The 26,931-nt window shown below is 46.2% G+C and overlaps 1 protein-coding gene across 2 annotated transcripts in view; it reads right to left on the reverse strand.

Moving 5' to 3' along the window:
• The window catches only part of BANP (BTG3 associated nuclear protein), a 112,759-nt gene that overhangs the window by 56,882 nt on the left and 28,946 nt on the right, over window positions 1-26,931 (reverse strand). For both annotated transcript variants that reach the window (XM_040075620.1, XM_040075621.2), the window contains 2 exons: window positions 17,917-18,156; window positions 6,257-6,424 (listed from right to left, as the gene is read on the reverse strand). In XM_040075620.1, the coding sequence (XP_039931554.1) occupies window positions 6,257-6,424; window positions 17,917-18,156 (408 nt within the window). The remainder of the gene's footprint in view (window positions 1-6,256; window positions 6,425-17,916; window positions 18,157-26,931) is intronic.

Consider the following 26,931-nt stretch of genomic DNA (forward strand, 5'->3'; position numbering starts at 1 on the left):
TCTGTTAAGGAGCTGCAGCACAAAATTCCAGCCACAAATTTCCCCAGGAGCCGAGGGGAACACAACAAATCCAGGTTTTTGCTGCATGTTGGGAACACCTTTAATCCCTCCCAGGCCAGCAGGAAACTGCAGAGCTTTTCTAATTCCTTGGTGCTCCCTGGGCAATTCCAGCTTTTCCTGCGCTGTCGTAGACTGGAATTTCCTGCACGGAATTCCAGGTGGGATTGAGGAATCCCAACTGGCTGAAAAGTGCTGCACATTGGAGAAAAACTGCCCCATCAACCAAAACTAAAAAGGGATTTTTGATACCAGTGGCTTTGTCATGGATATCCTGGAAAAATCCTCTGGCTTTCAGTTTTTCCCTCGTTTGCATAAATTTATTCCTAATATTTGATGCAATTCAATTCTCGATTTTTTTAAATTTAGGAATAGCATTTTCTTGGAATGACTGAAAAAAATCCATTGCTATCATCTGCTCCTTCAGGGCTCCCAACAGGATTCCCTCAGGATTTGTTCCTTCCATTGTATTTCCCAGTCTTTCCCTATGGAATTCAACTGAGCTAAGCTACAACCCAACCTCAGTCAAACCACAGTGTACAGAATCCTTCATTTATAATATTTCTTTCCTGATTATTTATGTTATTTATTCTGATTATTCCGATAACATTTCTTTTTCTGCAATAAAAAGGTTATCAAAGAAATAAAACGTGCAGCAGAGAAATATGTATTTTATGTATATTTATGCTATTCGCATGTTGAAATACATTTTTAATTGTAAGGCCCAGAAGTTTTGATTTTTAAGTCATTTTTTGGCTTCAGAGGACTGGAATTATTGTGCTTTTTGGAGGTGCAAGAGGAGCCACAGCCTGGATGGAATCACCCTGGACCTCTCCTAGGGTCACCTATAAATAGATTTAAATTTGGCGTCACTGCAACAAAAAAAAATTGGGTTTTTTTTCTCTGTTTTGTTGGATTTTTTTGTGTTTTTCTCTCTTAAGAAGAAAGAAGAGAGAGGGTTCAGCCACTTCTAAAAACAAAACATCCTTTATGAGCGCTGTCCTCCCCCTCTTCATGTTGGAGCAGACAAAGGGAATATTTATCCCGTTTTATAAACGTTCCCCACTACAAACAAACACCGCCATGAGGAGCACGCCCAGCTTGGGGAGCGGAGCTGGCAGCAGCGAGAAATCCCTGGAAACCATCGAGCCTCACATTTCCAGTTTGGATTCCCGGAGAATCCCTGGCAGGAGGAGCCACAGCTGAAATCCAGAACTTTCCGCCAGTTCCCAAGGGGACGCGAACCCCGTGGCGCCACGTTCCCCACGGCATTCCCAAAGAACCCTCCAGGATCTCTGCCTTGAATTCTCAGCTAAAATCACTTTTTAAGGCAAAATCTTTGGTGTTTTCTGATCCGTTCCTATTCCGCTTCCTGTTTATCTGTTGGGGATTTTCATTTTCATGGAATCGTGGAATTGTTAAGGGTGGAGAAGAGCTTGAGGATCCTCAGGTCCAACACCACTGACCACGTCCCCAAGCACCACATTCATTTGCTACAAACCCCACAGAATTCCAAAGGCTGGGAGAGCTCCTGTTTGCAGAAAGCACCTTTTGGATTCCAAATTCCTTTTGGAATCTAAATCCCAGGTCCTGCAGCTGTGAAAGTCCCATCAGAACAAAACCACGGAGGTTCCCCAAGGAATTCAATGGGTTTTTTGTCCACCTGAGAGGCTGAGAACAATTTCTGCCACCACCACCCCAAGGACACCTTTAAAAACCCATCCTGCCTCTGGTGAGAAATGCAATTATCAGGTAAAGCAAGGGAATGTCCCAATTGTTTTCCAAGATCCAGCCCCTATAATTCATATTGACACACACAAGCTCTGGAATTGCATTTCTGAACCCCAAAATGACAGGTGGATTTCTTGATTTATTAAATTTAAACACTCCTCACACTGCAGAGTGGAAATGTCCCATGGGATTTCTGGGCACTTCCAGGGATGGAGACTCCACCACTGCCCTGGACAAACTATTCCAAACCTTTCCATGAAGGAATTTCTCCTGATTCCAACCTAAACCTCCCCTGGTGCAACTTTAAGGACATTTCCTCTCATCCTGTCCCTTGTTCTCTGGGAGAAGGGACAGATTCCACAGCAGGAGGGATTCACACTGAGGAATTCTGGAATTAAAAGTGGTTTTCCTGGTGCCCCAGAGCTCCACCCTCACGCTTCTCCTCACAAACAGGGATTCATCCAGCAAGGGCAGGGTAATGGATGCATTAACCCTTGCCAAACTCCCAAAAAAGCAGGACAAAACCATTCCAGAGCAATGGAAAGAAACCTGTGAACCATCACCTCCCCCTGCCTCAGCCCCCAGCTGCGTGGAACAGCTTTGAAGATTTGGCTGCACGACCAGTTTTGGATGTGACACCTCAGCACGGGCCTAAATCCACCCAGAAACCCCAAAGTCAGGGAATTAATTAAAAATTCCAACACGGAGAAGTGTGGTAACGGCTTGAACAATCTGAAAAGAAACGAAAAGAAAGGAAGAAGGCACTTTTCAATTAATCCTCCTCCCAAACCCCTCATTTCCTACAGCATTCCCTGCACAGACTCCAACCCCTTCCAAAGGAATATCCCATGAAAGGATCGTGGCAGCCACGTGGATGTCTCTGGTTGGGAAAAAACGTGGGGAAAACAAAGCTTTGGTACCGAAATGTCGGCTCCAAGAGCAGAGCAAACCACGGCAATCAACGCCTCTTTTCCAAAAAAAAGGGCAATGGATTCAAGCAAAGAGGCAAGGAAAATCAGGAAAAGCAACTTCTGTCTGAATTAAATGGAGAAAAATCTTAACTGTCATCTCTGGGGGTGAAGGCCGAATAAAATCCATTTGTGTTTTCCCACCAGGCTCCCCTCTCATGATTTTCCCAGCAGGTTGATCCCCGTTGAACACCAAATTCCAAGCCCTTGGAGGGTCTGTGGGCTCAACCTCCTGCTCTGCTGTCGTTCCCAGAGTTAATTTTTCCATGTGATGAACAGAGCAGAGAGGAAAATCTGTTGTCACTTTTCACCACGCTCCGATCAAAGCCACGTGCTCCAGGAACTGTTAATCCCAACAAAAAGGAAAAGCCTCAAAGCTTTGGCATTTCCAACAAGTGCAAGAGGAGTGGATTGGAACAATCCTGTTGGGATGCAAATAATTCAGAATTATTCACTGGGGGTGCAATAATTAATGAAAAAAAAAAATTTAAAAATCCCAAATAAATGAGGTTGGAAGTGGAGATGATCTAATCCAAGGTCCTTCCTCAAACCAAGATTGGTGGCTCTGGGCTGCACCCAGGTGGATTTTGATGTCCCCAGGGATGGTGACAACATTTTACTGTGCTCAGTCATCCTCAAAATTCCTCAGAGCCAGGGAAACCAAAGTCAGGACACGGCTGAGTGAGTTTCAGGCTGTCATATTTATATATATTTTAAAACCAGGCAAATTAATTGCTGCTAAAAACAACTTTGAAAATCCCAGTGCTCCCATTCCTAGGGAAGGGTAGCCAGCACCGCAGGATTTGGGAATATCTCAGGAAGACTTCCAGGTTGGGTGGGGCTTGGAGCACCCTTGGGGTGGTGGAAGAAGGTGTCCCTGGAATGGGAGGAGTTTTAAGGCTCTTCCCACCCAAACCAGTCTGGGATTCCATGGATTCTTGAACAGCAGCCCGAGCCAGAGCAGCTGGGAACAATCCAGAACAGAAACTCCAATCCTGTATCCCCACATCCTTCCCAGGGAAACCTGATCCAGGTTTTCTGCTGCAGAAAAAGCACCTGGAAGCTGGAGCTGGGGCAGTGGCACAGGCAGGTCCTCGAGCAGCTGAATCTCCAGGCTCACCTTAAACTGCCCCCTGAACAACAGCTGCCATAAAACCTGGCTGTGTGGAGTTCCCTGAACACAGAGGTGGAATTCCAGCCCTGGCAGGCCACTGTCACCTTTTAAAAATGTGGGAATCCACGTTTCCCTTCTCTTTTTTTCCCTTTTATACCCCTGGAGCCTCCCAAGCTGCTCTCACTTCTCCTCATGCAGGTGAAATCCCACTCCTGGTGGCTTTGGGGATGGAAATGAGCTTCTCAAAGCAGCCCTGACCCTGCAGAGTGCTCACATTTTATAGAGCAGCTCCTGTGTTTTTCACAGCAGTCAATTCCTCCCCCATCCTTCCAGCCTCCCAAAAAACGGTGCCAGAGCCACTCTGAGCAGGAGCAATCTTTTAAAGAGATTTTTGAGTAACATTTCAGCAATATTTCTGAGCAAGAGCAATCTTTTAAGGACAATTAACCAAGGCCTCCTCTGGATCCATGGGAACGTTTCCCAGGATGTTACCAAAGGCAGCTTTTCATTTTCCTGCCTGGATCTGCTCCTCCAGGGACAGGCCAAGGTGCCTGGGCTGAGCAGGGACATCAGCAGGGACAAAGCCACCCCCAGAGGGACAGGATGCCATAAAATCTCCTGGGAAATCCTGGGCATTGATGGAGCAGGGGCAGCTCCAGCTCCACTCTGCTAAAATCAGCCCTGGACACCCCCCAGAATTCCAAGGCGGCTGCAGCAGGATCCCCTGAGTGTCTCTTCCCCCCCTGCTCCCGGAGCTCTGCTGAAATCCCAAAGGTTTGGGGATAGTTTGGGTTGGGAGGGACTCCTTGCACAGCCCAGAGTGAATTCAGGTGTTTTGGACCCATGGAATATTTTACTCACAAATCAATTTCATGGCACTGAGAGGAAATAAAGGCATCTTCAGCTTAACCACAAGAATAAACCAAACTCGTGATCCTACAGCCCTGAGGAGACAGGAATCCACTGACTCTGAGGCGTCTCCAAACCTCCAAAACAGGTTAAAGATGAGTAATTTGGATAATAAACCTCCCCACCACTCAAGGAACACAGGCTAACGAGCACAGATTTTAGAATCCACCTACTGCTGCCTTTTTATCCTGAAATACTGATTGCTGAAAGACCGAAAGTTAAAATCCCATCAACATGGAGGGCTTATGGTTATCATTACATTGATTAGTTGTTTTAATTCGAGAATTTTGGATCTCCTTCCCCCATTCCAGCACATAAAATTTTCCATTGGAAGCAGATTTTGTCATTCTTTGCATGAGATACAGTGGTTAGTGTTAACATGCAACCAAAAATTTTATGCAGGCGAATAAACCGACTTCCTTTCCTTTGGGCTGCCTTCCAAAGCCCTGGTTTTAATATCTAACGTACAAATGTCCCAGAACGCTGCTTTATATTAAAAGCATGAGCCAGGGATGTCCTCAGAGAACACTCCTGAGGTCAGGGCTTTTCGTTTGTTACCATCCGGGTCTCTGCACCCCGAGGGAACCACGGAATCACCTGCGGCACGTCTCACGTCCGCGGGGGGAAAACGCTTCAGCAACAGCCTCCAGCACGTCCCACGAACGGTGGGAGCACCCTGGGAAGGATTTACTCGCTTTTCACTCACTTGGTTCCTCTCAGGAACAGCTGCAAGGAGGTTGGGAGTTGCTACTCAAAGAACTGAAAGTAGGAAACCACAGCACAAAGCTACAGGAGCCGAATCCGTGGGGGCGGACAGAGGGCAGGGGTTTGGGGGGATTTTGGGAAGGAATTCTTGGCTCTGACGGGTGCTGAGGCTCTGGCACAGGTTTTCCAGAGGAGCTGTGGCTGCCCTAAGGACTGGCTTTAAAATTGGGAATTTAACTGGGAATGTTGTGCACTCGTCAGCTTGAATTATTCCACACTTTCACCGTTTCGTTGGGAGCTTCTGAGGGGTTTGGATTTTCCTAAAGCATCAACACTTGAGAGCAAAAAAACTCCAACCCCCACGGCTGCAGAATAAAAAAAAAACACCTGAAAAATCCATTACTTCCTACCTAAAAAAGAGGAAGAGGGATTTTTATAGGGACGGGAGAAGGGGAATGGCTTTAAACCGACAAAGAAAAATCGGGAATTTTTTGGGATATTGGGAAGGAATTGGGATGGAATTCCCAGAGAAGCTGTAGCTGTCCCTGGCAGTGTCCAAGGCCAGGCTGGACTAAGCTGGGATGATGGAAGCTGTCCCTGCCCATGGCAGGAGGTGGAATGAGCTGAACTTTCAGGTCTCTCCCACCCAAACCACCCCAGGATTCCACATCCCAGCACCTCAGCAAAGCCAGGCAGTCAAACTCCAACCCAGGCACCTTGGAAACCAAGAGGGATTTGTTATTTGGGAGAGGGGGAAGGTTTGGTTTTTCACCTGAGCCGCTGTAGGAGGAGGATGAGGGAGTTCTCCTGGAGAAGCTTTTCACGGCCAGGCTCTGCCCTCGCTGCTTCCTCCTCCAGGCTGTCCTGCACTTGGAGTCAATGCTCTGCTTGATGCGGTACCAGTCCGACTCCGTGATGCCGAATTTGTAAAACAGGTGGCCTGGAACGATGGGGAAAAAAGAGATAATAATCAGAATAAAACTCTATTTTTATTTTATTTCGCAAAAAACACCAAGAGGACACACCCAGTCCCAAGCACCGGCTCTGTGCCTGTGCAAAAACCTCCCCAAAGATGAGCATTGACGGGATTGCAACTAAAATTATTCCCAAAACTCAGTAATTGTTCATCTGCACAGTTCTGGAGAACCGTGTGAAATTCTGTAATTATTAAAATTCTGTTAAAAAATCTGTATTAAATTAAATCTGTATTAAATTAAATCCCTGGCAGTGTCCAAGGCCAGGCTGGAATAACCTGGGATGATGGAAGGTGTCCCTTCCCCTGGCAGGGGTGGAATTAAATGAACTTTCAGGTCCTTCCCACCCAAACCATCTGAGGATTCTCTGATTCAAACCCCTAAATTCAACCAGAACTCTCTGAACATTTCATATGTTAATGCTCCAAACCTTCAGTACTTGAAAACTCAAGGGGTGAAACACTGAACAAAAGCCAAGGCTGCCAGAGATGCTTTTACTCTACAGGACAAAGCTTCAAGAATCTCGAAAATTCTCATTTTCCTTTCCCTACCCTGCAAAGTAAAATAATCTTTCCCACTTTTCCACTTACTGGGCTTTCCATCTTACTCTCAGATGGGCTCCTAATCCCGTCAAGGACTTGCTTAAGCTGTTGTATATAGAATCTAAAGAGCAGGATATGGGCTGCTCCTGCAAGACAAATGATTTGAAGCCTGGAGCCACAAAATTCCAGGTTTGCACAAACTAAAAGCTCCTTAGTTTCCTCTGCATTCCAAATGAGCCCAGAGTCCTCAAAGCCTGAAATCTGCAGGCTCTACCAGAGCCAAGGGGAGAACTGGATCTCTTGGGGCATCATTTTTAAAATTTTTTTTTTAAATGCTTTAATTTTTGTTGTTGTTGTTCTTGGTGGTGGTGGTGGTGCAATTTGAAATGAAGGAGAGAAAACACCGGCACAGGCTCAAGGGGGGGAGTTTGGAGGGAAAAAAAACAAAAATTCCAGTATTTTGCTGATAACTGCATTTTAATGACTTTCGTGGTGTGTTAGCGGCTGCACTGCAGCCAGAGAAAATCCCAGGGAAAAACCGCCTGGCTGGGAATTTTAACTGTTCCAGGGAAAACCATGGGATATTCCAGGATGCCCCTCGATTTAATCCATGGGATATTCCAGGGTGACCCTTGATTCAAAGAGAAATAAAAGTGATATCAATTATTCAGGGCAGGAGTCTCAGGTGCAGTGCGGAGAACAGGCTGAGCACCAGAGCTGGGAAAAGAAAGGGAAAGGGAAAGGGAAAGGAAAAGGGAAAGGGAAAGGGAAAGGGAAAGGAAAAGGAAAAGGAAAAGGAAAAGGAAAAGGAAAAGGAAAAGGAAAAGGAAAAGGAAAAGGAAAAGGAAAAGGAAAAGGAAAAGGAAAAGGAAAAGGAAAAGGAAAAGGAAAAGGAGATAACAGCTCCACAGGAAACTCTGGAAAATAGACAATAACCTCACCAGGACAGGGGCAGACAGGAAAATTTTAGGCTACAGAGCCCTAAACCATCAGGGACAGATTTTCCAAGCCAGTCACGCTCATTCCTTTCCCTGAACTCATGGAATTCCCAGTTGCTGTCAGGGTGTCAAACTGGGCTAGAGGAGCAGCGCTGTTTGCAGAGATTTTAACCACAACTGCAGACTGGGTCATGTGCAAGTCAGGCCTGAAAAATTAACCCTAAAGCACAAAGATAATTGATAAAAAAACCGAAATGAATTTCAGATGTCAAATCTATCACAATCTAAAACCTTGTTTTACAACCAGGTCCTTTAGCAAAGACATTCCCCACCAGGAAAAATCTCAACCTAAAGGCAGTGGAGGAGTTTTAAAGCAGATTTTAAAAGCTCCCAGCAGCATTAAAAACATGATTTACCTGCAGGAGAGAGAGAAATCCCCCACACATGTGCACACAACAGCAGAGGAGTGGAGTGTGCTGACTCTGCTCCCAGCTGCCTCATTCCCAGCATGTCCAACACCAAACACAGGCAGAAAAGCAGGATATTGGAAATGAGACCCCTCACTTGGGGAAATCCAGAGGAGAGGAAAAGACAGGAATGCTTCAGGGAGAAGGGATTTGATTTTTTGGGGGGTTTTTTTTTTGGATCATTTACTCTCAAAAGCGGCGTCAAACGCTGACATTTTACGCAGCAGAGCATCCACGAGCCACAGAACAACGCAGAAAAAAACCCAGCTGGGGATATAAATCAGCACTTGGAGCAAAAGATAATATTTTGGAAGATGGATGCCCATAAAAGGAGAGTAAAGGACAGGATTTAGATGATTTAAGACTGGCTGAGTGTGTTTTTAGTGTTCTTTTCATGAATGGCGCCTCAAAATAAAAGGTGTCCTTAGTTTTAAACAATAAAAGCCCAAAGTTCGCTTTTTTGGGAGGAGGAACCTCATTTCCTGAGCAAAGCTTTCCACGAAAAACATGCCAGAGACATAAAAATAATTCAGTGATTTCATAAATTGCAGGAGTTTGGGTGATTTCTACTGAGAGAGAGAGATCCTGGCTGTAGCTTGGGAGACAAAAAAGGGCTGCAAAGAGAATTGCAGAGGGAAAAAGGGGAAATGGAGGATCAACATTCCGATCTCAGCAAAGGAGAAGCTCAGGAAGAAGGCAAAAATCAGGAAAATTCCAGCTTTAAAAGGCAACAGGTGCAGCAGGCTGAGCCTGGATCAGAGGCACAGGGAGAGGTCTGGGGCAGTTCCACTGAAATGAAAAAGTGCAATGCAAGCAGGTCTGAAATAAATCTTGCTGTGGTTCTTAAAGGAAGTAAAAATTAGGAAATGCAAAGGGGAAAAAAAAAAAGCTTGGAATGACAAAGCAAAACAAGCTCGGAAATGCAAAGGGAAAAAAAAAAAGGTTTGATTTGGTACAAACACAGAGGTGGCGTCTGAAATGATAATTTTAGAGGATCTGCTGGACAAAGCAAGGAGAGAAAGGGTTGGGGTTTCCTAAAAACCAAGAAAATCCCAGGAAAACCATGCTCCTGAGGAAGTAATCCTCTCTTTCTGAAAGGCCAGAAGTCAGGGAGCAGACAAAACAATCCCCAGAGAACATGAAAATGTGAAGAGTTAAATGAAGAACAAATTGAGGAGGAAGAGAAGACATTTGTGAGATCAAAACCAGACGTGAAATATTCTGATCTCGGCTCCTAAAAACCAAACTCCACGTCAGGAGTTTCATTCGCACACTCTGAGTTTGTGCCGCTTCCCATTCTCCAGGAACCACAGCTTTCCTTGGAAAATTCAAAGGTAAATCAGTATTTTCATGGACTTGGCTGAGGCGGCCCAGAAATTCCCGCTGGTTTTGGTGCATTTGGAAAGATTTGGGAAAGTGCAGCACGGAATCCAACAGCCTCACGTATAAAATACAAATAAATTTATATTAAATACACAACCCAAGCAGATCTGGGTCACAGCTCCTTCAGTTTCCGAATCCCTCTAATTTTTAAAACCTAAAGAAAAGCAGCAGGATGGGGAATTCACCTTAAAGTGATGGACAGAATCCTTTTAAATAGACAGGAATATGATGGATCCTACAAGAAACAAGAGGAGAAGGGGCTGATTTGGGGGGGCTTTGGCTCCCAAAATTCTTTTTTTTTTTTTCCCTCAGCAGGGTCATACATTTGGAGTCTGTTCATTAATATTTACTGAGAGTATTTGTCTGAGTATTTCATCTTTAACAAGTCACAGATTCTGAAGAGACATGAGAATTGAAGATCCTTTAAGTGCTTTTGTTCTTCGAATTAAAAGAACCCTGCCAGAAGTTTTAAAAACTAGAAAATTAATATTAATTAGGATCTAGACTCTCCGAATTCCACCGAGGAATCCTGTTCCAGAGCAGGGGAGCTCCTACACTCAGTCACACCTCAGCCCCTCTCTGGAGAAGCAGCCAGGCTGTTTTTAGCTATTTCACAGCCAGCAGAACCTGGTTTTATTCTCATTTATGGAAGGAGCCATCAGCATTCAAATATTGCCATCTAGTGGGGCGTCAAATTCCCAAGCGTGGCAGGGAAAAGATGGATTTTTATCTGGGTTTGCTCCATCCCAACTCCCCACGGGACACACCCAGTGCTCCGAAAGATTCTGCAGCTGCAGGAGCACAGAGGGGCTGGGGAATTAACGAATCCCTGCAGAATTAATGAATCCCTGCAGAATTAATGAATCCCTGCAGGAACAACAGAGTATTTGTGGTGTGCCTGGAATTCCACGTGTTACAGCAGCAGCCAGGCAGAATTCCCAGAGGGATCCTTCAATTTTCAATCCCTTTCTCCTGAGGGTGACAGAACACCCACAGCAGTTCAATAACTTGAGTGCAATTGCTAGAAATTAATCGATCAGCCCCACAAGAAAATAATTCTGGAGCAAACAGAGAGTTTATCATCAGAAAAGAGAGAACTCTTCCTGTTCTCTGCTCCAGCCTTGCTCCAGGTCCCGAGTTACACCAGAGTCACCCCAGTGTGATGACACTGGACACACAGAATTTGCTTCTATTTTTTCTTCCACACTTAATAAAATAAAACCCCCTACATTTATTCCTGCTTTTCTCCCCATTTTTTAAAAGACAACAGCTGCAGCAGAAACCTTCCCAAAGAGCCCATCTCCAAACTACCCGACTTGCCCTTTTTCTTCCCTTTATAAACTCCTGAAACACCACTTAACACCCCCCCAAAAAAAGCTGTTTTTCTATCCCCAGCCTCGGGGCTGGACCTGCACACCCCAGCACGTACTTGAACTCGGTCTGGCCAAAAGGGAAAAGCACGGAGGGATGGAAGGAGTGTGGAAACAGATGGGCCAAGTGACCTCATCCGTTCATTTTCTGTGTTCTGGAGAGGCCGGGAGTCAGCAGCACATCACACACACAGAGCCATGTTACACACGTCAGCGGGGACTGACAGCCTCCGCTGCTGCTTTTCCAAGGACGGAAAATTCAATTCCTCGCTCGTGTAACGCAGCGACGACGAGAGAAGTGCGAGGAGGAGGAGGAGGGAGAAAGCACATGGTTTGTTTTCTTTCCCCAAATTTGCCTTCTATTTTTTATATATATATATTTTTTTTTTTCTTTTTTTTTTCAGTTTATTAACAGGGACTTGGCCAGGAAAATAATCGAAAATCAAGAGAAGCGCCCGGGAAAGAAGCGAACTCCAGGCAGCACCGAGCTCCAGCTGAACGCCAGGCCAGCACTGATGCCGTGGATGAGAACTGTGGTGCTGAGATAAACTCCGTGGGTTCTCCCATTATCTTCTTGCCTGGCCTCCAAAGAGGTTATCAGTGCCCTGCATGTGGCAGCATTTAATTGATTCACAAAGCAGCAGCTCTGTGCAACTGGAGCCGCTCCCGTGCAGCTCGGAGGGAGGCGACGGCCCTTCGCCAGGGGAAACAGAAATTAAAGCTCTCCAGAGAGGGGAAAAGCCCAGCAGAGAGGATTTCTCGCGCTTCTTGCTTTTTAAGGATGTGCTGAGCCCTCAGAGTTTGCTCCTGAGGAGGAGAGGGTCCAAGAGCTCGGCCGCCTCTCCCTGGTTTTGTCGGTACCTGGAGGCGTTCCCACCAAAGCCAGCCCAGCTGTGAGGGGGGCAGAGCCCCTGGCAGGGCTCAGAGCCCAGGTTCTGCCCAGCACAAAGCTCAGCAGCGCCTGCCCAGCTCCCCCCATCTCCTGCAGGACTGGGCACACTCAACCCTTGGAGCTCCAAGGAAACCCGTCCTTCCTCCCTTGAAGCCACCGCGAGGAGCAGCAATGTCCCACAGCATCCGAGCTGAGCGCTGGCCCAGGGCAGCGCGTCCCTGCCCATGCAGGGGGTGGGAAGGATCCATTTCGGTCCCTTCCAAAGCCATCAGTTCCAGGGTGCTGTGATAACACCACAGGAACAGCCTGAAGGCCGTCTTTGTCTCCCAAGAGCTACAGCCTGGGCTGTTTAGCACTGGGAGGAGAAAATGTTGGCAAAAAGTATTTCCAGGGACCACAGGATTAGCTCATCCATCAGACACAAACCACAGGACTCCTGTTCAGGCTACCAGAGCTGGGAAGAGGAGTTATTATCCCGTAGCACGATGGGTTCAGCAGCTCGGGGATCCTCAGGAAATTCCTGGGCTGAGCTCTGCCACTGTCCCAAACCTCCGGAGCGTCCGTGGCTGATTCCTGAGGGAGCTGGGGAGGGACTGAAACAACAATTACCAATATCCAAATCACAGAAATCCATCAATTTCTGGTGCTGCTGAAATGTTAAAGACGAAATGCCAACTGGGATCATTTTCCTTCAGGCTCTCCAGCAGTCTCCAGACGGAATCCAAGGTTTGGATGCACCTCTCCAGCTGCTGATGTTCGGGATTGCAGCGTGGAGGTGTGACACTTTTAAACCACGGGATGTTGTTCAATACCCTGTCAGCCAGTGACCCGTGGGATATTCAGAAATGAGGCACGAGAGGCCCAAAATTATAAACAGGAAATGAAAGGAAGACAAAGAGAATACGCTGGAAAAGCATACAGATATTAGGAAGGAAATGAGGAAAAAAAAAGGAAAAATTGGTAGAGTTAATAAAAATGCAGTAATAAAAAAGGCTTCTGGGAAAGTAAAAGAGTAGAAAATACTGATGAAATTCTGCATTTCTAATGCCTGCCCTCAGTAATTGCAGAGTTTGTTTAACTGAAGGGAGACAGAAGCTGCAGAGAGATATTTCCAAGGGATGGAGGGACAGGACACAGGGAATGGCTTCCCACTGCCAGGGACAGGGTTAGGTGGGATTTGGGGAAGGAATCACTCCCTGGGAGGGTGGGGAGGCCCTGGAATGGATTCTCAGAGCAGCTGGGGCTGCCCCTGGATCCCTGGAAGTGCCCAAGGCCAGGCTGGACGGGGCTCACAGCAGCCTGGGCCAGTGAAAGGTGTCCCTGCCCACGGCAGAGGGTGCCACTGGAACTTTACAATACAAATAATTGGTGCACACAGCCCAAACCATTCCAGGATTCCACGATAAACATCCCATAAACCAGCAGCAGCCTGCAGCGTCCCACAAACCAGATCCTCTGCCGAGAAACACCCGAGCTCAGCCCATCCATGAGAACTCCCTGCCCTTCCTGCAGTGTCCAAGCAGGACAATCCTGGAGAAGGACACAAACGTGAGATATTTGCTGTTTGCCCTGCGCAGCTCTCAAGCTCAAGCTCTCCACGAACAGCTGCAGCAGCAGCAGCTGAGCTCCCCACACGTTTTCCACGCCACCAGTGGCAGCTTCCACCGGCCCAACCTGCCTGGGCTGCGGGCAGGGATATTTCTGTTCCTCTTCCTCTCTCCATACACAGACTCGTCCCACTGACATCAATTCCACGGCCAAATGTGTTTCCTATTAAGCAGCCGTGTGTGGGCTGCAGCTCCAGAGCTGGTGTGTGGATTTTTTGGGAAGCAGAGCCAGCGTTTAATTCCATTTGGCCTCTGCTGAGGACACAACTCCTTTCAGAGTGTATTAACATCTCTCTCAACTCCAGCGGCAGGAAAAGCGCTCCCATCCCTACTGGAAGCAATGTTTTGTAGAACAGGAACAGCAAGCTGTGATGAAGGATTTCTTTCTGTGCCGTGTTGTTTTTTGCGTCTTAAAAAGCGAAATCGTTTGGCATTTGAAGCAGGAAATGCATCACTCGGGGTTAAAAAATCAGATTTTATCGTTAGGTGTTCTCAGCTCACACTTTGTTTTCTGGTGTTTAAAAGACAGGGCTGGATTCTGGATGAAATTAAAGGGAAATGGGAAAATTCACCCTATGAAAGCCTTGGAAGCAAATGGGAAAATTCACCCAAATTTTTCACCACAGTTTCCTCCTCTCTGCGAGCACTGGAGGGTTTGGGTGGGGGATTCATGTTTTTATCTTTTTGAGTTTGTTTTTTTTTTTTTTTCAGCAACAATCCTGTCCCTAATAGGAGAGTTATTCCCATGTGCATAAATTATTCCCTGAGCAACAGATGCTGTCTGGAGGCAAAATATGAATTTTTGGGTCCAATAACACAAGGCCACAGGTTCCCCTTAATGCAATTCATGAGCTTGGATCCCCTTTCTCCACCCAAGCAGAAATTCTGCATTAAATTTGGAGGTTCTGATCTTCCACCCTCTTGGAATAATTAACCAGAACTGATAAAAAAATGGGGAAATGATTGGTGAGAGTCTGCAAAAACCCATGTGCAGAGCAAGAGGCTTGCACAGAAATAATACACAAAGTTGCATGGAATAATACAAAAAATATGTTATAAGTAACTAATGTTCTTTTGTTTTCATTTAGTTACTTTGATTATTTTGAAGAATAATAACTACCGATAAATTTTCTTTTCTGACCTTCAGAAATCCCCTCTCCAGTTTTTTCCCAGCACGCCACAGAAAATCATCTTCTCTATTACACCATGCCTTATAACTGCAAAATTCTGAATTTGGGAATCTGTTTTTTCCAACTCACTCATGGAAATTGCTGTAAAATCTCCAAAGAGTTAAACCTGTATTTTCTGTTAGGCAAAGAAAATTACAGCTGAGGATGTTCTTGGATTGTGTTTCACCAGCAAAAGTCTCCATTTTTAGCAGGGCTGAGGTAATGAGCTATTTAATGACAGAGATTGTGTTTAAATCATTCTGGTTTCTTGCCCAAAACCTCTCCTCAGTACCACTGCCACCCCACAAGCAAATTCCTACCACAAGTGTAAATTTAGACTTCCAAACATAAACTTTCCTCTCTTCTTGTGGTAAACCTTGTGCAGAGCATCAAGAATTTTGAATAAACACACATCTCTTCATTTTCTATACTTTCTGCATATTACACAAAATACTTTCTCTATTAAATACAGATTTGCTTGGTGTTTTTCTTATAGAAAAAAAAAAAAAAAAAAGAAGAAGGGATGGAATATCTTTCCACTGACAAACTGCAAGAAACTTGAAACGAAAGGAAGAATAAAATCCTTTCTGTTTCCTTGGGCTCCTCTGGCCATGACTGGCACAGGCCAGGCTGATGACATTGGATTTTTCATTTCTGTTTGAATTAAGTCATCAAAGCAGGACTGCTCAGAGCAGCAGCAAATCCCACGGTGGGGACCAGCACCGAGGGGGTTCCCATGCCAGGGAAACTCGCGTTTGGGGTGATTTTCTGGGAGGAAAAGCAGATGTGCGTGGATGGGGAGAGGGGATATGGGATGGCAGGGCTCTCCCCAGGCAGGGAACACGGGGATGGAACCATGGCACACACAAACCCAGCAGGAGCTCTGCCACCAAGCTGAGCACGGGCACGATCCCATCCTCGAGAGCTGAGCGCTCCACATTCCTCACCAGGCTGCTGCAATCCAATTCCACTCCCACTTAATTGCTCCCAGGGATGACATATGAGGTTATTAAGTGAAATCATCATTTCTGGACCACTGTTCTCACTGCTCCATCAAGTTCTCGTGGGTTTTCTTCGCTGGTTGCCGCAGGATTTTTTTTTGTCCTTGCTGGTAGCAAATCCCCAGAAATATCAACATTTCACTGCCCAAACCAGTCTTCTCTGGCCAGATCCACGCAGGATCTATTTTTTCCAGAAACCCCAAGTTTTTTATGGCCTGGCTCCCAAAAGAAAACAACACAGCAGCCAAGAGTAGGAAGGAATGAAGCCGTTTCAGATACCTGGACCCCAAACCGTGCTCATGCCACCAAAGTCAGACACTGATTGCTGCTCGTGATCCCCTGCTCTCACATCTGTGCCATTCCAGACCTTCTCCAGCTGCAGGGATCACTTCCATAATCCAGTTTCCTCATGGTCAGAATGCCTCACAGAAATGACATAATCCCCAGCTTGAGCACTTGGTCACATGGACACATTCTTTCCCCATGCTCGCATTGGCAAACATCTCATCTTCCTCCACAACCACTCACAAACTGACCCATGTGATTTGTGCTCTCAGATCTAAGGGATGGGAAAAGAACTGCCTGGGAATTGCTCTAACACCGGAGCAAGATCCATTCCCTAGTGTTTCTAAAAGCTCTCGACAAAAACCTGTGTTTTAAAAACAACATCGTTGACACTGATGAGATCAGCAGACAAAAAGGGTCTGGAGATCAGCATTAACTTGAATTATCATCTCTCTTAAAAATACATATTTAATGCGTTTGTAAAAGAAGCCTGAAGTCTTCTGCTTCTAAATAATGCCCTAGTGCATCCACCTGAGTGGGTTAGACTGGGTTTTCAGTTTCCCCAAAATAGCCTGAAAACCACTGGAAACAGCAACAGATACCAGGAATGTGTCTCCTGCCATCATCAACCACCATTCCCATTCCCCTCCCTGTAACTATCACCCAGCCACTTCTTCAATCCCCACCCCAAATAATCCCTCGCTGACCTGTTCCTAAGCCACACCTGGAGTTTCAAATGGCCAATTCCATACAAAACTCACCAGGAGAACAAATTATTGTCAAATAATCCCTCGCTGAGCTGTTCCTAAGCCACACCTGGAGTTTCAAATCCCCAGTTCCATACAAAACTCACCAGGAGAACAAATTATCCCCACTCCAGGCCCACTGGTGACCTACACAAACTGTGACTATAAAGAATCTTGTAACAACAAGACCTCCTGCTTTATTAGAATCCATCCAAGGATCACTCCTGGCCCTGCCCAACAATCCCAGCCTGGCCCTGGGAGCGTTGTCCCAACGCTTCTGGAGCTCTGGCAGCCTCAGGGCCATGCCCATTCCCTGGTTCCAGTGCTCAACCACCACCTGGCAGAAGCAGCTTCTCCCCAAATCCTGGTTATGTGCTTGTTTCTTGGAAATAAAGCACAGGGAACAGAGTTGGCTGTCCTCAGTGTATTCGCTACAAGTCAGCACACCAGTACATGACGCTCACGTCCAGATTTCTCTTTTCATCTCAAACCAGTGGCTGTGCCTTTGTTCCATGTGAAACCACATTGGATTCCTTTTAAATTAACAAATATCGTGCCTTTAACACAAATAATATCAGTTCACAGCTCCACAACAGCTAAAATAACCCAAAGACTCGTGCACGTGGAGCAGACAGGAATCCATCAGCGTCCTGCGCATTCCTGCCGTGAATCCACAGATTTTATGATCCTGAGATTGCCAACTTTTCCCATCACAATCTCAGCAAATCTTTTGGAAAACAGACATCAATGGGAAATCAGAAATTACGGTTCGAGACCATGCTGGTTTGAGCACTTGAACAGCACTGAAATTCGTGTTACTTATTATTTCTACAATATTTACTAAGCTCACAGCTGGCGGTTGCAAAGGAGTCGGAATTCAGGATAAAAGACTGAGCAATTTCTAGCGGATTCCCACCAACTGAAGTAAACCAGCCCATTAGGATTTCTTCCTAAAAACCCTAAACCTTCTTCATAAGCAAAAGCCACCAGAGCACCTCCCCACACATCAACCGCGCCCACAAAACACCGTTTCTGCCTCATCCACGCGTTTCACTCACAGCGAATCCCGTAGATCATGAGAGGGTCCAGCTGCTTCTTGCCGTGCTTCCCCTGGCCCGAGAGGTTGGAGATGGCCTGGATCTCCCTGTGGAAGAGGTAATCCAGCAGGGTCAGGGCCATCTTCTCGGCCGTGCGGCAGTTGGTGCTGATGTGCAGCATGTCCGCGGGCGTGATGGGGCAGCGCACCCGCATCTCGGGGTTGTTCTCGTCGCCCAGCCACGTCCCGTTGGGGTAATCCTCTGAAAAACACACACGGTGGGGAAAGGCTCAGCAAGGAGGCAGGCTCAGGGGACAGCCAGCAGTTCTGGAGTGTTGGAGTCCAGGGCGTTCCTTTGGCTGCCCTGGAGGGTCAGAGACCTGGACAGGGGGGTCTGGGACCCTGGCACAGAGGGACATTGGCTTTGATCCCAGTCCATGGGAAAGGCTTCCTGCACTGCGGGAGGGATTGCAAAAGAGCATGAAAGAGAGTAGTTTAGCTTATCACAAGGTGAAAAAGAGTAGGTTTGGGTTTTTAATATGGAAGTGAATGGGAGCAAGATGGAGGATTTTGGGCGTTGTCTCTTCCTTCTTCTTCCCTCACTCCATTTTCTGCAGTGACGGTGGCACAAAGTGGTTTAAGGAGATTGGGTCAAAGTAGGGATGACCTTTTTAGTATAAGTGATAGGTATTGGCAAATAATGATAAATAAAGAACACGTAACAATTAGTATAAAAGATAGCGACAGCCCAGTGGGGAGGAGTCGCCAGATGCCCGAGCAGCTGCACAGACCTTTGTTGGGCACTGAGAAAACTGTAAGATAAGAAACAATAAACAGAGTGCGCAAACTTGAAAAATCAGAACCTGAAGACTCCATCTCTTTCTTGCGTCTGGCTCAGGGCTTTGCAGAAGGCAAAAAGACTCTAAACCACCTGAACCTTGGAACAGAAACTGAGACTGGAGTTTGCATCATGTCCCCCCCGGTTTGCTTCCCGGCGTCCGTGAGCTGATCCCAGGGATCGCGACGTCGGCTACTGAGAGGAAGAAACAAAAATTCACCCCAAGAGTGAGCAAATATTATTGCTGTTCACCTTCTGGCCTACACAGGAACTGGTGCAGCCAGGCCAGGTGTCCAACTCGCTCTCAGGGATCTCTTTTATTGAGAAACCACTCCAGGCCCTGCGCTCTTCATCCCCTAAAAATGAAGGTTACTGCAGCTCTGGGATATTCTCAAAGCACAGCAAATTTCAAGCAGCCAACAGCTTTGAACCTGGTTTTCCCCCTACTCCAAACCCAAGAGATTAAAACAAGGCTAAGCAAGATTCTTTAAGAAATTATAATCGATAGTGAACACTGACTTGTTTAATCATTTAAAAAGGAATACATCAAGCAGTGACAATGATTTAGGATGTAACCAGTGATCCCAAGCAAAACTGGGATTTTTCCTCATATTTACATTGTTTTCCAACATTTCCAACATTTCCATATTTACATTGTTTTCCAAATAATAGTTTCCCAAGCAACAGGCCCAGCAGAAGGATAATTAATTAATCACTAATCATCTTCCCTCTTATTCAAATATGAGACCATCAGTAACACAGCTATACCCACCTACACACACACTCAATATATAAAGAAGCTTTTTTACTTTTTTCCCAGCTTTTCAGTTTGTCAGGGGGGAAAACAAAGGAATACTAGGGATTTAATAAAATAAATAAACTAAATTCAGAGGAATACTAAGCCCTCACTTCAATTAACCTGTGCAGACAATGCCAGAAGTTGATGGGTTCAAGCCTGACCAGAAACTGGAACAGAGCTCAGGACCAATCCCGCCTGGAGTGGAGGACAGAACACACGGCCGAGGATGAGACTCCCACTCCAGACATAAACCAAATTCCAGAATTCCTCACACTGCTGATAGGAACTGGGTAGAAAGCACTCCAGCAATATTTCAGTGTCCACTGACACGGACCATTTGGATTTGATTTCCATGTTTGCTCAGCTCTGTGGAGTAAAACGAGGTTTGCTGACTGAGGGGTCACTCGGCCCTTCCACAGAGAGCTTTACAGTAATCTACTTTGAACAGCATTCAATTCCAATTACATTAATGACTCTTCTTTCATTAAGTGATCTTAGAGCAGAGCTTTGTGATACAAAGTCCTCAGTTCCTGGTTTCCATAACCCTTCCAGTCCCCAGAGAAGGCGGCAGAGCTCAGGTCAAACAGCTTCTCCTCTTCACACCGAGCAGGACCCAGAGCAAGCAGCAGCTGGATTTCCAAACCCTGCACTGGGGTTTATCAGACTACAAGCCAGAAGAACTCCATAAAATAGAACATAAAAGCAACTCCAAACACTCCAAACTGCTTTTCCAGCACGACCTTTGGGTTGAGTCACCCCGCATGTCAGGGCCGAGTTTATAGCGATGAGTAACGACAGGATGAGGCAAACGTTGGGTTGTGTAATCCTGATTTATCACTGAGAGCAGCAGATTATCAGCACTAACACAGCCACACAACCCGGGAATGGTTTGGGCTGGAAGGGACCTTAAAGATCATCTCCTCCAGCAGGAGGACACTTCCACCACCCCAGGGTGCTCCAACGTCCAGCCTGGCCTTGGACACTTCCAGGGATCAAGGGCCTCCCCACCCTCACAGGGAAGAATTCCTTCTTTATATTCATATAAGGATTCATTATATACAACTTGCAAGGAAAACTCTTTATTGTTGATGTATCTAACAACTCATCCCTCCAACTTCTTTCCTCCTGAAATCAGAACTTCATGCCCTGTCCTGAATGTGTTTTTATACGCTTGCAAACTGTTTGCATTTATTTTATTTTTTTTTTTTTTTAATTTGATCCTTTTTATCCTGAGCCAGGATAGGTCACACTGGCTGCTTTCTGCTCCCAGTACCAGGTGCCATCTGAAAAATAAAGTGGTTTGGATGAGCTGTGCCTTGTTTTGCATGCCACTGTGTCTGGCCTCACCACAAGTCTGGTTAGCATTATCAGGGAAAACAACAGGCTGCTCCTCAAGATAAATGGACTGGGTTAGAAAAATTTGGGCAGATCTGGAGAAGCAAAAACATCTCTGGATCAATGTGTACGTTTTTCAAAGAAATTCTAGGAAGCCTGAATAAATGATCCTCCAGCCTATCACAGTCTCAGCGCCTTACAGCTCACAGGATTGCTGTTGGATATAGGAATTTTTATTCCTTATGGAACACCTTTTGCCTGCAGACTTTTTCAACAGACGTTGTTAACCTACATGAACCAAAGATTTTGTTCAATTTGCAAAATCCTCTCTTTTTTCTGCTGGCACAGAGTCCAGAACATACTGTTTTTACCACATGCAACTGTTCTTTTATTACTCCCAGCCTGGAAAAAAAGACATTATCTTGTTATTCTGACCTATGACCACAATCCCCCCACTAAATTATCTCTTGCATTTTCCTCCTGCTTTCAAAGTTTCAACAGAAAGGGAATTTATTTTATAACCATTTTGCATTAAGCACGACTGAAGTTAACCATGAATCCACCACAGCTCCGTGAGGGGACAAAAGCTGAATTATTCCTTATTTTAGATCAAAATCATTCCTGCCAGGCTGCCAGCACATATGGCAATTTACAGGGAGCAAATACAGGGCTGGCACCCAAAAATCTGGTGGAAAAAGGAAATCCAGGGCCAGCTGTGAGTGAGGCACAAATGCTCTGAGCTGTGGAGTGGAGGAGAATGGATAAGGAAGGAGAAAACAGAATGGGAGCTGCATGCAAATTCTCTCTGAACAAACAAAACACACAAACACTGCTGACTAAATCTGGATCATTGGAGGCTCCCAGCACTCAAACATCCTTTAATGCAGGTGGAATTGTTCTTTAGGTGTATTATCAGGCTCTAGAGGTGATATTTGGGTGCAATCTGGGGTTATTTAGTGCATACTCTGTAAAAGCCAGACTCCTGCTGCTGCTGTTCCTCCAAGACTCCCAAAAACTCAGTAAACGTGAGCTGGGGAGGAAGAGGACAGTCAAAAGAACACACTTCCCTTGGAGTGAGTGAAGCACAACTGCACACACTCACCTGGAGCTCAGCCCATCATACACCTCCTCATTCCGCCCTGTCTTCCTTTCTTTGATTAACTGAGGAAGAACTTCATTCCCTGGAGGGTGGCAGAGCCCTGGCACAGGGAGGGTGCGGAGTCTCCGTCTCTGGAGCTATCCCAGTCCCACCTGGCCGTGTCCCTCTGTCACCTGCTCCAGGTGTCCCTGCCTTGGGCTGGGTGATCTCCAGAGCTCCCTTCCAACCTCCCTGATCCTGTGGATTTTCCTGAGGACGCTGCTGCCCCCTGAGGGGAAAGGGGCTTCCTTGCCTTTCTTACACCGAATATTAGGCATCCCCGCAGAAGTGGCTCCTGATCATTTCTCCTTCCGGAGCAGAAAGTCCTGCCAGCCTCACCGGGCTCCCTCTCTGCACCCACAGCCTCATTTCCACCACACACCAATTTCTAGTTCTTCCTCGATGTTCCTCTCTCAACATCCCAAAATCTGCCTCCGTCTCCATTCTGCTGAGCCCAGCTTGCTGTTCAGAGCTGGTTTTTTTGCTCTTTTTTGCTGCATTTCTTCTCTCTCCCAGCACAGCTGACCGTCCATCCCCGTGGGGGGAACGTGCCGGGGGCTGCCACGCCAACGAGGAGTTCTCTGGGAACAGGAGGAGCCAGTTTGGGGTCAGCAGCAAGAAAAGCCCTGTCAAGGGAACAAAAACCAGACGGGGGCTGCTCTGGATGAGCTCTCCCACCCAAGGGAAGTGACAAACACTGAGCTGTTACATTTTTCCATCGGGATACGCTCCCCTGGTCTGACACGGGAGCCTGAAAGCAAAGCCAGGCTCCGCTCTCTCCCCAGGAGCTGTCAGTCATTCCTTTAAAACTAGGGAAAACAAAAGCAAACACCTGCCCGCAGAAATACTGGGATTAACACGTTCCATCACTCCAAGAAGTTGTGTTTATTTTACTCTCAAGGCCGGGTGCAAAGTTGGCAGTGGCAGCAAAAGACTGGTAGGTGCAGAGAGGCAGAAAGATGAATTAATCTTTAAAAAATTAAAATAAACCCCCAAAAAAACAAACCCTAAGCTACAAAAATAAGCCTCCATTTCCAGAGAAATTAAATAATGTTTTGGCTGACGTACTGAAGATTCAGCATCAGCATCATGCGGAGGGTTGGAACGAGATGAGCTTCAAGGTCCCTTCCAAGCCAAACCATTCCATGGTTCTGTGATCTTTTAATGAGCTCCTGTCAATTAGCAAGAGTTCACAGGGGCAGTGATTAATTGGCAGAGACTTCAGAGCACTGACTTTATTAATTAAAAATCATTAAGTCTGGAAAGGAGGGACAAGCAGGCTGTAAATTCACCTCCAGATCCAGCAGTGGGATTGAAAGCTGCGCTAAAGGAAAGGTTAAAGAGCTTTAAAGTCACATTCAGCCAACCCCCCTCCAGCACAAAACGCAGCTCAGCCACCGGGAATTCTGGCCAAGGAACAACACACACGGCCTGGGCACTGAGCTGGAGCTTTTCACTTGACTGTTCTTGCGTGGGGGGAAAGAAAGGTTTCATTTCCTTGCGAATATCAAAGAAAAATCCCGGAATCATGGGATGGTTTGGGTTGGAAGAGACGTTGGAGATTATCCAGTTGCAGCCCCGACACCTTCCACTATCTCAGGGTGCTCCAAGCCCCATCCAACCTGGCCTGGGACACTTCCAGGGATCCAGAGGCAGCCACAGGGAATCACATTCACTGATTTTTTGGAAGTCTTGTCCGAGAAATCCACTTCAGGGCCTCCCCAAGCTCACAGGGAGAGGAATTCCTTCCCAGTATCCCACCCAACCCTGCTCTATTTGAGTTTAAATCCAGAAGAATCTCATGCTCCAGGTAAATAAAGGCTGTGGCTGAAGGAGACCCAGTCCCAGCTCATTCCCAAATCCCTGTGGATCCAGGCCCAGGAGATATTTTGGGAACAGCCCCTGCACTCACAGGTTCTTCAGCCTCAGCACAACATGAGCGAGGTCGCTTGTTTGTTAAGAATAAGCCTCAGTTTTGGTGAAATCCAAGAGAGATTCCCTTCGTTTATGACTCGTGGAAGGATGCGATCAGATAAAAAGTTCAGATTAAAAAAAAGGTCCAAATAAAATTCCAAAAATTAAAATCCATGGACTCAAAGAGCTTTTAAAAACCTTGGAAAACGTGCCTCACGACAGAAAATCGGATTTCTAATTTGGATTTTGCCCTTTTCTCCTTGTTTAATATATCTTAGTTATATTAGGGTGGAGGTGGGCCAGTGTTAACTCCAAATATCCCTGTGGCTGACACCTGCAAGAAACTTGTTCATCTGCTGGCTTCCAATAATTGAAAAAAATAAAAAAAACAAACCCAAAGCAATTCAATTTTTATAATTTTCTTTGGCTTTCACAAGTCCTGAAGCCTCATCAAGTGTCTCCACATCATTTTGTCTTAGGGTACAAAAGGTTCACTCCTGTTGTGCTCCTCCTCGCTGTGCCTGTCCTGAGGAGCTTGGCAGGAAAGAGCTCCAAGTGCTCATCCCACGTGTGAGATCTGATCCTGCCCCGAGCTGGAAAATCCTGTGGACAGATAAGTCTGGGCCACGGACAAAGAGCTGCTTGGATTCCCATTTGGAAAGCGAATCCTGAGTGCTGCTTAATGCTGCTGTTATCAAATGACTGCTTCAGATGCCAAGTGGAGGAGACAAGACGTGACTGAGGAGTTCTGTCTGGAAAAAACATCAGTCAGCCCTTCGTTAACACCCAGTGCAGAGCAGGCTCCCCTTATCTGCTCCAAAAATCCATGTTTACATTCCCAGCTCGGGATTCTCTGCATCAGGAACTGGAGGGACAGGACAAAGGGAATGGTTTCAGACCAGGGTTAAATGGGATATTGGGAAGGAATTCCTCCCTGTGAGGGCAGTGAGGCCCTGGGATGGATTTCCCAGAGAAGCTGAGGCTTCTCCTGGATCCCTGGCAGTGTCCAAGGCCAGGCTGGACAGGGCTTGGAGCATCCTGGGATGGCAGAAAGTGTCAGGGTTGGAAGTGGATGGGCTTTAAGGTCCCTTCCCACCCAAACAATCCCATGATTCCACATCTGCAGAGCTTTGAAGGCCCAAAGAATGGATTCACCAATGCAGTCCTGTGCAAGGAGGACACTAAAGGCCAGCTGCAGCATTTCAGGGTGGGGAAATTCAGAATCTTCAGGACTTTAAAAATGCACAAGAACAAAAATCTCAAAATAACTGAAGAGACCAAACCTTTCCTTCTCTTACCACCCTAAAGGTGCAAGTGCAGCGTGTGAAAACTGAAGAGGAAAATAACACTGGGCCATCACATCCATCCCACGCAACCATTATAAAATAAATCACTATAAAAGAAATTTCCTCGTGTTTATTGTATAACAGTTAATGGCTCTCCTGCCAAATACACTGATAAAGTGTATCAGTGAAACTAAAAAAGCTCTTCCTGTGCTCCTTGCTCTGCACAAGACACTGAACTGTAGGAAGCTCGTTGTTTTTAAGCCTAATTAGAACGTTCACAATTAAATAAAATGCGCTGCTGTGTTTGGAGTGAGAAGATGCCACACTCCAAAGCTCACAGGAAGAACACAGGCATGCCAAAATTAACTGGACTTTAACAAACACGTGGAATGAAGTCACAGCATTCAGTCAGCAAAAACCCCAGCCTTGCTCTACACCATTTCTGGAACTGGGCTCAAAGCTCCTGTACCATTATTCGTCAGGGACAGAAAGGCATTAACAGTAATTTTTAAATTATCACAATGACATGAAAGCAACCAGCAGAGAGCAAACATTGCCTTTATAGAAATCAACTCCCTAAATCCTGAAAATACCCACAGCTCAATGTCAGACAAACCCAACTCTAAACACAGCTCCGTTTTGCTTTCCAGGGCCAGGGGGACAGAGCGGAGCTGTCCTGAACACCTGGGGTTCGGTGCCAGTGCTGGGCTGGGTTCTCCATCCTCAGCTCCTCAGAGTGTCCTGGAATTGTGTCCCAGCTGATGAAAGCCAAGGGCTGCTGTGACTTTGCCCTGTTATTCTCCATCTCTCCCTTTATTAATAATTGAATTTGTGCCACCCTGCAGGTGAAGCCACTTAGCAATTCCCTCCAGTGCAAGGGCAAGGGCAGGTGGAGAGGGGTCACTGATGTGATCCTCAAAGCATTCATCAATCTCAGAGATTCTGAGTGGATGAGTGTTCCAGAGGTCTGAGGGAAATCAGATCTGCAGACATTAATGGATTAGGTGTCTCTTCAGAATTTACATGCACACCAGTGGGTCAAACACCACGTTTGTCTGTGCAAACCTGTGCCAGACCAAGGCAGAAAAGGAATTACACAACAAACATCCCGCTGGTGCTGGCAGCTTGGCTCCTGGTGTAGGAAAAATTCTGGAATCACTGAGGTTGGGAAAAAAAAAATCCCCCCTGGATGGGCCAAATCTCTGGTTTCCGGGTGTGTTCTAGAGGGGCCTTGGTTTCCCAAGACAGCTTAGGGCTTTCCAGCCTCACACTGCAAGGCCTTCAGGATGTTTGATCTGAACACCAGGACTGCACCAAGTGATCAGACTTCAGGAATTACAGCTGTGCTAAGAGCACTGAGGATGTAAAGGTATAAACATAAAAGGTATAAACATGAAAGGTTATATGAATAATTATTATATGATTTTTTCCAAAAGCAAGACCGGTTGTTTTAGCAATTTTTAAATACAGAATTACTGGTATTTTTTAACTGCTCTAAACTGGTACAAAAATTATTCTGGGACACCACCTAAATCCCTGCTATTCCCAAACCTTGTCCCTTTCAACACTAATTAATTACCTGCTCTCCTCTTCATTCATTTTCTTGCAGAATTAACTCCCCAACCTACAGGAAAAGTTTCCAAGATTGCTTTCATTGCTGGATTTTTAAATTCCCAGCCACTGTACCATTCAAAACATTGAAATTCTGCCAGGCTGGAACCCAAAAG

This window comes from Hirundo rustica, chromosome 11, assembly GCF_015227805.2.
Source record: "Hirundo rustica isolate bHirRus1 chromosome 11, bHirRus1.pri.v3, whole genome shotgun sequence".
Taxonomy (NCBI): domain Eukaryota; kingdom Metazoa; phylum Chordata; class Aves; order Passeriformes; family Hirundinidae; genus Hirundo; species Hirundo rustica.